General features: G+C 41.6%; 1 protein-coding gene across 4 annotated transcripts in view; it reads left to right on the top strand.

The window, feature by feature from the left end:
- Positions 1-13,287, top strand: part of CDKL5 (cyclin dependent kinase like 5) — a 1,167,948-nt gene that overhangs the window by 793,373 nt on the left and 361,288 nt on the right. For all 4 annotated transcript variants that reach the window (XM_085622653.1, XM_085622651.1, XM_085622652.1 and 1 more), the window contains exon 8: positions 192-251. In XM_085622653.1, coding sequence (XP_085478779.1) covers positions 192-251 — 60 coding nt within the window. The remainder of the gene's footprint in view (positions 1-191; positions 252-13,287) is intronic.

Below are 13,287 nucleotides of genomic sequence, written 5' to 3'. Positions count from 1 at the left end.
TATATATGTATATATATATATATATAGATAATAAGGATGTATGCTATTATCATATTGTCACATCCATCAATATAACATCTGTCTGGCCATATGGTCTTTTTCTAATATTATTTATATATTTTTTCATTTGCAAACTATATTTTTTTAAATGTACTTAATATCCTTAAAGTTTTTGTTTTTCTCTAATTCAGATATTAAACCAGAAAATCTCTTGATCAGCCACAATGACATCCTAAAACTGTGCGACTTTGGTAAGTTGAATTAGTTTCGACATAATTCATTTACTTTCTTGATAAAAGTGTTATGAAATAATGCTTCCTGGCAGAGATGAAATGATTATAGGATCTTGGCACAGTGAATAGAGTTATCTCACTTTCACCAACGCATCATCTCTCCTACCTCCTTGGCTGCTTAGGTCTTGCTTTATCTGAGTGACTTATCTTTTAATGAAGTATAGACAACATGTCCTTATTGGGGTATATTATTTGTATTTCATTTGGATTAAGGTATGCAGTGCATCCGTATGGCCTCTTCCAACTATAGGGATAAGATCCCCTGCAGACCCTAGAGTGGCAATTTCAGTATTCAGATAATAAAACATCTGCACCACACTTGCTGGCCCCTGGTATGTATTTTTCCTCCGCAGGATTGGGATCCGGAGTCCTTGAGCAGGAACGGGAAGGACTTTCTTCCTGCTCGTGGAACGTGAATCCAAACTATCCTGGAGCTGCTCTCATACTGTTTTAAGCATGAAAGCAGCTCCATATTGGTGGGAGCAGGCTAACTCCGTGCTCATCTTGATGCTGGGCGCCTGTGCCAGCAATCCCCAGGCTGTTTCACAGCCCTTGGTTTGCTGGGTCTACTGTGCGCATATCGGATAGGACAGCTGTAAACAGCCGGCCAATCCGATATGCGCACTGTAGACCAGTGCAATCATTCTGCATTTGCAGGATTCAGCCCTGTCCCCACCCTCCCGCAATACACAGCGCGAGCAGTATCTAAATAAAATGACTCTGATTTTATGTTATTTGTGTTTTTCTGATGAGCTTGCAGCAGGTGGGTTGGCTGGGTGGCGCTCCTTTGGAGGAGTTGCCCCAGCCCTTTCGTGAATAGCTGTGAGGTGGTGGTTTAGATATTACTGTGTCGCCTCCAGCCCACCATTGCTACATGCTCTCTCTTTTTGACTTTCATTTTCAAGCTAAAAAATGCTGACCTCTTTTTGTTGGATAAAAATAGATCTAATCATCCAATTAGGTGACATGTTCGGAGGTCATCTGTGACTGGATCTGTAATGAGATCACACTTTTTTGCCTAGTTAGCAGAATAGTTCATTTATTTACAGACGTTTCCATCATTTTAGTTGCACCGGTTTCTATTTCAACACATCCGAAGAAGCGATTTATGTTAATATTTTTCATGCATATGCTCCAACAGTTGCTTAACTTTGATAACAATATTCCAAGTCAACATATAATCGTTTGCAGATTTTTTATCATATTCTTCACTTTATTGGTTATCCTCCAGGCTTCATGCAGTCCAAAAACGCCTTTTCCCAGCTGTTTCTTTCTTGTGCTGCCACTTGGCTCCATGCGGCTTAAGCTGCGGATCTGCTCCAGACATGAGGACACCGGAGTTTATTAGCTGCTGGAAGGGCAAGAATTAAATGGGTTTAGGGCTTCTGACTCACACTACTGAACACAACCTTTCCTAAGACCGCATAGATCAGTTTGGTTGCAGCATTCCCGCAGCCAGCATTTCACTTGCAGCTTCATCAGAAACGCAAAAGGACTCCGGTGGTCATCACTCAATCTCCATATTTGCAGCTCCAATGTTGGTTGATTGAGGTGGAGGACCTGACCATCCTGCTGCGAGAGCAGAGCAGGCCAGCTTTCTACCGGAGAAGAAGAGGCAGCTGCATGCAGAGTGCCAACAGTTTGACCTACCTGATCCTCTGCGCCCAATCTTGGGCGGTCGGTTTCAGCGGTGCTCTGTCCTCCCACTCTTCCTTTTTACTTAAAACAAAGGACACTTCCTAGTCTGGGCAGTGGCAACGAGGTCATGAAATTGAAGACCCTAAGTGGAAAAGATTACCTGTGTCACTACAGGGTGCAACTACAGATCATTGTCCTCCAGCAAGAGACAATTCAGAGCATATGCTCTCATATTGAGCCACTACTGGAAAGAGTCTCTGTTGTGCCCACTGCGTAAGCTAATCCTCTCCCAACATAAAGTCCACTTTCCCGTACCACCTTTTTGTAAATATGGTGTACGTAGTGGAGTTGATTGACAAAATCTGAATTTGGTTTCCTGAGATGGAAGAGAGAAATGCTTTCATTGCAAGATGAGGTGAGTATAGTTCAAGCTCATCTAAGTGCAGACCCTGCTCCATCTCAGACCAGAAGCCATACATTGTCATTTCTCTCTAGTGTGAGCGCCTCACTCTGTCATTAAAGCCACTGACTGGTTCATTTCCTTGGCTTTTCACATGCTAATTTGTTTCAGGTGTAGTAATGACATAGATTAAAAGCAAGAGACTACAATATCCAGAATGCATTAAATTGTCACACAAAAACCAAATATTTTGTAATCAAAAGAGGGGGGGAGCTAGAAGAAGCTGTCATCCATTCTGCTTCCTATCATATACTCATAATGAAAGGGAATGGATCACTTGTAACTGAAAAAAGGGGTTCTGAAACGTTCTATCCGTCAGTACCTTAAGTAGGTGTTTTGAGAACCCTCAATCACGAATTATTGGTGGTATGGCGGTTTATCTTGATTCTCCGCCTTGTTTATACGTGTCAGCATTTTCACTGGGTCTCTTTTTTGTATAATGCTTCCTCCACCTGGAGGGAACCACTGATTTTTCAGTAGTGATCAGGAATGGTCGTGCAAAGGTGTTATTGTGACGTTAAAAATGTCTTTCTCACACTGCCCCAAAATTGATATTTATTCTGTCCGGTGTGTGAGGAGACTTCTAAAAAAGTGAGAAAAGTCGTGCAGTAGGTTAAATTATGTAGCAATTGCACTTGTTAGTGTCCAGATCAAAAAAGGTCGACATGTTTCTGCCCTTCCAGTGCTGACACGTATAAACAAGGCGGAGAATCAAGATAAACCGCCATACCACCAATAATACGTGATTGAGGGTTCTCAAACACCTACTTAAGGTACTGACGTATAGAACGTTTCAGAACCCCTTTTTTTCAGTTACAAGTGATCCATTCCCTTTGATTATGAGTACACAAAAACCAAGGACAGAAAATAGTGTCCATACTGGCAGATGGGCACCGCAGGCCAACAGGGAGTTTTCCATGACCATGGTAGCCTGAGCCTGTGGTGGGCTGAAAAGACAACCAACAAAAATATTGGACGGGAAGGACCCAGCATTTACAACTCGGCTAGACCCACACTGTGCCTTTACAAGGCGGTCCAAACCATGAGTGTGTCTTTACAACGCATTCCTGTACCTTACACTTTCCCTACTGTTGGGCAGACTGGAGTTGGAATATTAAATTATACTATTCCAAAGTCTAGCACTTTCCCCAAGGCAAGTCATTGTAACGACTTTACTGGTAAGGAAATGCATTGTAAAGACGCATTCGTGGTTCGGGGTGCGCAGTAAAGGCATGCAAAGTAAATGCATGCATGGTTCGAACATACAACTGGTCCATCCATCAATGCAGATTCAGAACAGAACAGAATGAGGTATTGCCACCTGAGACATGAGACTCTTCTGATGCTAAAGCCACTGTGTCCTCAGGCACCTCTGAATGGCCATAATCTAACACCTATCATGTGGCACCAAAAGGATGCACAGGTCTTTTGTTTTAATTTATTTTATTGGCTTTGCATTTTAGATAATTGGTTACAACTGTGCATACTAACATTCAACCTTTTTCAACCAGACATTATTTTGCTCTTCAATCCTGAGTATGTGTCAAACTCTGATAGTTTGCGTGTCGTAGTGGCATTATACTAATTATATTGTGATCTGCGTGTGTCTTACCCTGAATGCTGTTGTTTGTCCTCATTTTACTAATAGATGCTCATATATGTGTGTTATGTTTTTTCTAATTTAGCACTGCAATTTGGCTGCTCTACTTTACGCCAGTATTGTACTGCATACATCTTGATCCTTCCATTGGTGAGGTTTAGGTTCGGCTGTCTGTGCGTGCCTCCTATTTACCTACTCACGAGGGAGAGTGGGACCGAGGTCAGTGTGGTTATCTGGGGTGCAGTCTCATCTGTTACGCTACCCTCATGCCTTGTTCTTATCCATCAGGGCAGTGTAGCATCGTCCTTTTGGGATATTTTCAGAGGCAATTCAGCACATTCTATTATTTGTGTGCTGGGGAGCTTGCATGTGTTATTTCTGGATAGTGCTGCCCTTTCTTCATTTGCCCATCTTTCTAGCAACAAGATGCAGGGGTCTGAGTGAGATACTACAGAATCAGATCCCAAATTATCCACGGCCCTCTATGGAGAAAGAAAGGCCTTCAGGTGGCTCATGCCCAGTACATTCCTATGAAGGCTAGCCTGTGTGTATGCGAAAGGTTAGACTTTTGGGCGCTGATGATTAAGTACGATTCATCGAAGGGAGTCATCATCTGATGCAGCTGTTTCTTGACCAGCGCTGGAAACACAACTTCAATTAGCCAGTTATCCATTAATGGAAATACAACTCTCTTGATTTATGCAGTAAAACCACCCTAACTGCCATCACTCTTATAAAGACGCATAGAGCTGTTGTGGGTCAGAAAGGTAGAATCATAAATTGATGGTGCTTGGGACCCATACTGTGAACTATAGGTACCATTAGTGGTTGGGAAAGGATTGTAGGATGAAAATAGACATCCTGGAAAACCAGAGGCGGAAACGAATCTCCTGCATTCAGGGTTCAGGGACAGCATCTTGAACATGTCCTACCAAATGAATATGTCCAGTGTGTGTAAATCCAGGATGGGTCTCAGCCCTCCATCCTTCTTGGGGAAGAAGAAAAGGGAATAGAATTCTGTACCCCTTGCTTCCATCTGTATAGCCTCTGTGTTCAACAGGGCAAGGATATCACCTCCAAAAATGGATGCCTTACTGGAGAGCTCATTCTGAAGGATGGTCCAAGGGAGGGACAGGAAGGGTACAGTTGTACATGCTGGATGACCAAGCAGCTATCATCTTCCAGTTGATAAAAATGTTACATAGAAGTGCGTGCTGTAAAGGGAAGGTGTCAAAGAGGATTTGAGGCAGCAGAGCTGGTGGAGGATGGTGAAGACAGGATCTGAAGTTGTTACTGATGACATAAAAACAGTGTCCACTGATTCCAGGCCACACTTCAAGAACTCTTTGGATGTGTCAAACCCGTCATTAACAGGATCCCTGAATGATTTTTATGTGGTCTGTTGAATGTAAGTTTTGTCAACTCCATCAAGGGATGAACATGTCTGGTATTAGTACTGTCGAGGTGAGAAGCTACGAGTGGGTCATAATTACCCTCCCCTCCTAAGACAATGCTAATATGTAACAAATTAAACTCTTGGATCCACATATATGGTTTGTGCCTAGCGCCTTTACACGTAAATGTATTTGGTGTATGAGTTATGCTTTGCATGGGTGTTGAGCAAGTTAAGGATTGCAAAGCTGACCATAACTGGTAATTTTCAGTGTTTTTTAAAATTTGAATTTGTAACCATTTCCTTCGGCCACGGACAGCAGGGCTTGTCCTCAGGAACAGGCCTTCTGCCAAGCTGTTCTCCCGCAATAAGGGTTGACACCTTTGATTTTTATAAATTATACTTTTACATTATTTATACTTTATTCTTTTTATTCTTGTTGCTCCCCCACCTTCCCTGCAGGGTGTGCAAACCTGCTCCTGGATCCAGAAACCCAAAAAGGGGGAATGGCAAGGGTCCAAGAGATCTCATTTGGGGTCTTGAACCCCAGAGAAGGATTTGGGAAAATCTGAGCCTTGCACTGAGTCCATGAATCCTTCTTACCTGGCAGAATGGGATGTTAAAAATGTATATTTTCCATTTAAGTCCCATAGGAAACTGTAATTTATTATGCAGGAAACAAACGCTGAATGAAATTACACCAAAGATGGCATGAAACTAGACCATTTCAGAGGAGGGCCTTTATTTGTTTTTTTGTAAATCCATTTAGTAATTTTTGAGAAATATATTTTACAAAAAGGTCTTGGACAGCCTTCATAGAGTTATTGTTAGTGCTATTTGGACATTAATTCACAAATCCTTCGCATATTGAGATCCCCTATTCCTCCAAGGGTAATACATTTGAGAAATAAACTAATCTCACTGGAAGAGTGAGCCTTTTTCTCTCCCTCCAATTAGGGTTTCAAGGATTCCTAGCATGTTCAGGGATCTGGGTGATCTCTTTGACTGGCAACAACTGGGAATTCTTGTTGTGAAGGTCAATTTTTGTCGTGAAGGTAATTACTGGATTCCACACACCAAAACCTTTGTCAAGTGACAAAAGGGGCACAGGGACACAATTTGTCTTGTGGGATTTACATATCCAATTTATAGCTCTAAACTCACAAGTAGCTTTTTTGCAAAACCTGAAAAAAATTCACAATGAAGCTATGTATGAAAAATGCTATGCCCAGTGAGAACAGTAGGCCCAGAGCTGTGAACAGTGGGTTCACTGACACAAGTGCTACTGCAGTACCTGAGGGTTCAGGTCAGGCTCCCAGAGCACAGTCAAAGTTGTTGGGGTATTCAATGAGATTTTGACTAATGTGGTAATTTTGCCTAGTGATTGTAGGTTCGACCAATGGTAAGATGATTAACACTGAGTTAGTAATGTTCTCTTGGGGGCTTTCGAAGTTAAGAGTGTAGAAGGAGTTGCATTTTACTGATTTTTCAGATACTTTAATCTACCGTTACCAGAGTATGATTAAAGAAAAGATTAACATAATATTAGCAGACCACCCTACAGTAACAGCTGCCAACCAGCACCTGTCAATTATCAGTACAAAACAGATTACATTATTGCATTACACTCTCTAACTCTAATCACACATGCTAGCCCCGTAACATATCAACATGTAAAAATGCCTTACCTCCAAAATATGTTCTTCCACAGCCAATTACAATAAAACAGTCGGATCAGGCAGCTCTTCTTGACGGTTTGTACTTTTTTTCAGTGAGGATGAGCCACTACACCATGATGCCATTGAAGTCCATGTTTGTGGACAGGGTGTTGTGCAATACTTGATAGTTGACATTGCTAAAGTCTACTGAGAGGTTGAGCAGGATGTGGAGACAGGGGTTGCTGCTATCCGTGATCTGGAGCATGTCATTGACCATTTGAATACTTACCATCTCAGTGCTACATTGTATCCTAAAACCAGGTTCATAGTTCTGCATTTCATGAAGCTGGGCATCTGCCCTTTTAGATGGTATTAGGGACCATAGATGGAAGATGGGGCAGAAGTTATTCTGTTTACTGAGGTCCAGGTAGGGCTTCCTCAGCAATATCAAAATGTGTTCTAAAATGTGTGCCATTGTCAGGTTATTTAGCAACATTTCTTGGATGATGGGGTCACATTTCCATGTAGCAGAGTGGTCTTATGGTCTGGCTGGTGATGAGCCTGACTGAAGATGTTATAGTGATATCTTGATAGGGCAAGCCTTCGCCCAGCCGAGTAAATTTTCAAGGTGATCAAGGGGCAGTGTTCAACTTGGATACATTAGGGCCTGGTCGGGAGGGGGTGCTGTATAGTGTCTTCATGTCATTGGTGTGTTGCCTGATTTTGTACATTTTCTTGATGAATACATTGTATATGGCTGTGAATGTTCTGTTGAAATTTCCAGAAGTATGTCAGGAGAGGATTTGATGAGGTGCCTAAAGGCCTTGAAGAGGTCCCTGCTTCGATTGGAGGATTCGCTAATGGTAGAGATGTAGAGATGTAAAATGTGTATACTATAATTATACAATTAAAATTATTTTCAAAGATTGAATAATGTACACTGGATATTAAAGGAAGAGAAAAACACATTGCAAAGTAGTGTAACAGAAAGCCAAAACTCAAAAAGTAATAGGCGGAATTAAAACTTGAGTATAAATCAATATGTCAAAATGAAACAAGTCTTGGTTAGCAACTAAGTGGTGTAATTCACTTGGGCAAGAAGGGAATAGAATTCTGTACCCATTTCATCCATCTCTATAACCTTTTTGTTCAGCAGGGCAAGAAATTCGCCTCCAAAATTGAGGCTTTGTGGAGAGCTCATACTGGTGAAAAGAGGATGACCCCCAGGGAGAGAAGAATGAGACAGTAAGGGTACGGCATGCTGCATGACCATGCAGTCCGTCATGCTCATCTTCCAGTTCATACAAAAGTAGGACATAGAAGTGAATGATGTAATGAGAAGGGGTCAGGGAGGTTTTGAGTCCGCAGAGCCGGTGGCAGATGGTAGAAAGTGGATTTGCTGCTGTTACCGATGACAGAACAACAGTGTCCAAGGATTTCAGACCGCACTTCAAGATCTCTTTAGATGGGTGAACCCCATCACTGTTCAGATCCCTAATTTTTCTTTATTGTGGTAAAGAGTTGACCATATTGGTCTAGAAGGTAGAGTGGGTCATAATTACCCTCCCCTCCTGAAACAATTTTAATCAGTAGTATATTACACTCTCAGATCTACTTGTATGGTTTGTGCTTGGCACTTTTTCACATGAATGTATCTAGTTTGTGAGTTATGGTTTGCATGGGTGTTGAGCAAGTTGAGAATTGCAGAGTTAACCACATATCCTATGTGTGGTAATGGGATGTCATGTTCAAAGCTCATTATTACTTTTTTTTATTAACTACATTTAATAAATCACAGACACCTACAAACACAAGATTAACACTCTTATCACAATCATAGAAAGGAAAACTACACAAAGAACAGCAGTACCTTCTGATAGCGTTTTGTGCTTGATGCAATATTAATTTCTCTATATTTAGTGGAAGAATATTGAGTCAATGTTTCACAATGACAGTTTTAGCAAAGACAAGAATTTTAAGGATGCATCTTTGCAGTACTTTGTGTGGACGTCGATAAAACATATGGTAGAGTCACATATTTGGGCATTGTTCATTCCCATGGGATCCTGTTTCTAGTGTTTTATTCACAGTAAATGGAGTTTAGTGTATTTTTAATATATTATATTATTTTTTCATAACTAGTGATAGGTTGACTTTATATTATTTGCATATGTTCCTATGTACAGTATTTCATTTACACATCTGAGCCAGATGATACAGCAGGGTGATGCTTGTGATGCAATTTTGAAAAACACCTGGAGGAGCAGAAAGGAGAGAGGAGAAAAAAAGAAAAACAGAACAAACGTTGCTGTAAGCTACCATAATTCAAGGAATAGACAGACCAAAATAAGAGGTGCGGGTTCTATAATAAACACATATTTTTCTTGGTCCACTGTTAAATAAAAGACAAACATCCATTCTGTACATGGATATTCAAAATGTCCTCCAAAAGGAGAGAGAGGAACACATTGAAGGTAACAGCCAGTGAGGATGGAGAGCAGGACACTAACGGGACCACCACTAGGAAACAAGGGAGCTTGAGACTATTGAGATGCATCTACAACAGCATAAAAAGGCAGTGACATTTTCACATCAGTATAATTTTAACTACTTGTCACAAACAACCTTTAACCATGTGTGATCTAAGGGGGGATAATTGGTGTTCTTTGGGATTCGGGACAAGAATAAATCCCAAGCAACTCCACAGGATGCCTTACCCCCCGTACTCGCTATGTCTGTTGGCCCTCTGGTTTCTACTCCAGTCCACTTCAACAATTCTGGTCTCCACCTATCCAACATTGCAGCACGCCTGCTTTTCCATGCATGATGATTTGTCTTTTAGCCAACAGTAGGGTTTGGTCTACAAACTTAGTGGCCTCCCTGTTTTGCTTAGATCGTGACATCAGCCCAAGTAGGCAGGCCTTGGCGATGTTTGGGATATGCAACTCGGTTTATTTGACCCGTCTGTTGCTGGACACTGGGCCAATAGTCAGCAGTGCTTATCAGTGTTCACACAGCCTTCCTAAAACATATAGCCACCTGCAGTACCTGGTTGGACTATTAACCTACCTTGGAGCATTCAATTAATTTATGCCTTGCATTGTTAAAAACTTCAAGTCTCATTCTTTCAGCTTGCCCTCACTACTTTTCTGCACTTTTTTCTTGTATATGTGTGTAAGTGATGCATCTACCGAGTAAATAGACATACCTGCCAAGTGGACCAATGTCCACCATGGCTTTCTATGTAATATTTTCCTTTCTTGTACTTTGCCGTTTTGTATTCAGCATTGCAAGTATTAACTTAAAAACCCTGGCATGCAAAATGCAGTTGACTAGAAAGCCAGGTCTGGCTGAAGGACCTGTTTGACAGCTGTGAGCATTAGACTAATGGCTTTTTTTGTAGGTTGAATTGGTTCCGTCTTGCTTTCGCCACTCTCCAAACAATGTAGCAACACAGTATCTATAACCTTTCCATTATGCATTGGATGCCTAAAACATGAAACGTTTAGTATATGCCCTAATTTGCAGCGATGCACCCCCCAGTGCAGCAAAAGTGAAAAATAAGATCGTAATGAAATGAATTACCATTTTATTTTTCACTGCTCACAGCCCGAGCAGTGTTCAAGGGCGGGGCCATTTCTGCTGACTGGCAGCAGAGAAGAAGTGGTGCTCACTCCAGTTTAAAGAGCACATGCCACTTTGGCCGGCTATCTTAGTACGTCCAGCCTGACATGCACACTTGAAACCTCTCCACTTACCTGTCTTAAACAGCTGGGTGGTGAGCAGGCACAGGCCCCCAGTGCCTGCTAAAGCGTTGAGGCAGCCCGCAGCAGCCAATCCTGGTGCTGCTTTCATGCTGCTTATCTGCAACATGAGAGCAGCCTCCGGATTTGGAGAGGGATGTAGGCTGAGGCTTCAGGAAGATTCGCGCTGACTTCAACCAAGATGAGGAAGCATGGTAAGTATGTTTTTCATTTCATTTCATGCCGGTTTACTATGGAACGCGCTACCGATCGCTCTGCGTAAAGAACCCAACCTGGCTAAATTTCGCAAAGTATTGAAGACCTACCTTTTCCCTCTGTAGGTCCTTCTTGGTGTTCTAGGGTAGTAGCTCAGTGTATTGTTTAGCGCTGGGACGCTCAAGGGCAGCCATGCGCTTTAGAAATCTTTTTTCATTTCATTTCATTTAATTTCATTTGAGCTTTATGGCTTTATGATGAAAGCTCTGGAATTAGGGATGAATGCAACACACGTTTCTCACAGTGCCTGTCAGTGGACAGGCACTGTGAGAAACTTGTATTGCATTCAGCTTTAATTCCAGAGCTTTCATCATGGCCCATTATAAAATCTGTTAAGGAGTCGTGGTTGAGAGCTTTGGAATGTGAGGCTAAAGACATTGTGATTTATTATTTAGCTCTCTGCTCCACGACTCTCCACTGTTGAGGGTCAACATCCACCACTGCTAATATACACATAGGATTGTGTGCATGGAGTCTTATGAACCCACTACTTGCCATCCGCAACAGAATTAGGAGTGCAAAAAGTTCAAAAATAATCTAAATACTCTCAGTTATTTACAATGCAAACAATACCTCAAATAGCAGAAACAAGGATAGGAGATAAAAAGGGAAAAAATATATGTTTTAATGTTATTTCTAGGCATCAAAATGCTAGTCAACTAATCTGAGACCTGGCCCAGTGGTCATCTTAGTATATTAAAAGGACCCTCCGTCCCAGTTGTTCCTTTCCATGCACAAAATAATTGGCAGACGGTCTTCTTCAGTTTTGATGGCTGTTCACCAAACTTATAACATTGTTGTCTTTTTCAGAAGCAAACAAACAAATTAGGAGTTTGTTTCAGAAAAGCAAAACACTAATTGACCTACACATACCGGGGGTCTACACCCGGGGTGTGTTGGTCATTAATTGTTTTCTTCTATCCCTCACAACCAGGTTTTCCTGGTACTGAGGGACAGGGAAAAAACACATTACACTGTCCACCCTAAATTGGGTGGGAAGTGTAATGTCCTCCCTCTGATGCCTCTACTCGGTCTGAAGAAGTTTCCCGGAGGCCACATTGACAGAAAAACCCTTGGTCTTCCCTTCTCTAAATGAGACGGGCGGGTATAGAGTTTGTCTGACTGGGTATACTGTTGTGTGGTAAAGGAGAACCCTATCTGCAAATCTCTAAATCAGGTCCTCTCTTTTATTGTAGGGCTGAGTGGTGAATTGTCATCCACTGTCTTATAGTAATGAGGCTTTTAGAGAGGTGAGAAATATCAAGTGTAGTGGAGCTTGTCATATAAAATAAGTAGAAGGAAACCTGTGTTAGCCGCAAAATGCTTCTTAACCTGTGTAGTTTGACTTACACACGTTTATTTTCCTATGGTCTTTGTGAAGTAGTTTGTATTTAGGCTTCAGGAAACATTTAGAATTATATACAGGTTTACAATGGTTATTTGACAAAAAATGTGTTAAAGATCTTGAATTCTTAGAATTATACATTCTGGGCCAGATGCATCCAGCATTTTTTGCCTTTGCAAACGGCCGATTCGCAGAATCTGCCATTTGCGAACACAAAAAAATGCACTTCTGATGCAGCAAACCCTATTTTGCGATTTGGTAACCTGTTACCGAATCGCAAAATGGGTTTGCGATTCGCTATTAGGAAGGGGCGTGTTTTGGGCGCCCCTTCCTAATACTGAATCGCATCGGTATGCATGAATGTTTTGCGACCGAAATGCGGTCGCAAAACATTTGCATTTTACCACCTACTTCAAGTAGGTGGTAACTAATTCGCAAATGGGAAGGGGTCCCTAAGGGACCACTTGACCTTTATGAATGTCTGTAAATGCATTTTCTAAGAGCAGGCAGTGGTCCCTCGGACCACTGCCTGCTCTTAGAAAATGAAAGGAAAAGTTTTCATTTTCTCTTTTGTAAAGCTGCTTTACAAACAAAAGATTGCTTTATTTAAAAGCAATCATGGACATGGTGGTCTGCTGACCCCAGCAGGCCACTGTCCCCGTGATTTTTGCGATTCCTATGGTCCAGAGTGCGACCTACCTCATTATTATTCATGAGGTAGGTAATTTGCGATCCCCTAGGAATCACAGAAAGTGTTAAACACACTTTCGTGCATTCCATTTTGCGATTTTCTAATTGGAAATCACAAGAATTAGCAATTAGGATCTCGCTAAATGGATTGTTGATGCATCTGGCACTCTGTCCATAAAGCACAGATTATT

Source organism: Triturus cristatus, chromosome 8, assembly GCF_964204655.1.
Source record: "Triturus cristatus chromosome 8, aTriCri1.1, whole genome shotgun sequence".
NCBI classification, from domain to species: domain Eukaryota; kingdom Metazoa; phylum Chordata; class Amphibia; order Caudata; family Salamandridae; genus Triturus; species Triturus cristatus.
The sequence above is the reverse complement of the archived record's forward strand: the minus strand, read 5'-3'. Positions and strand labels throughout refer to the sequence as shown.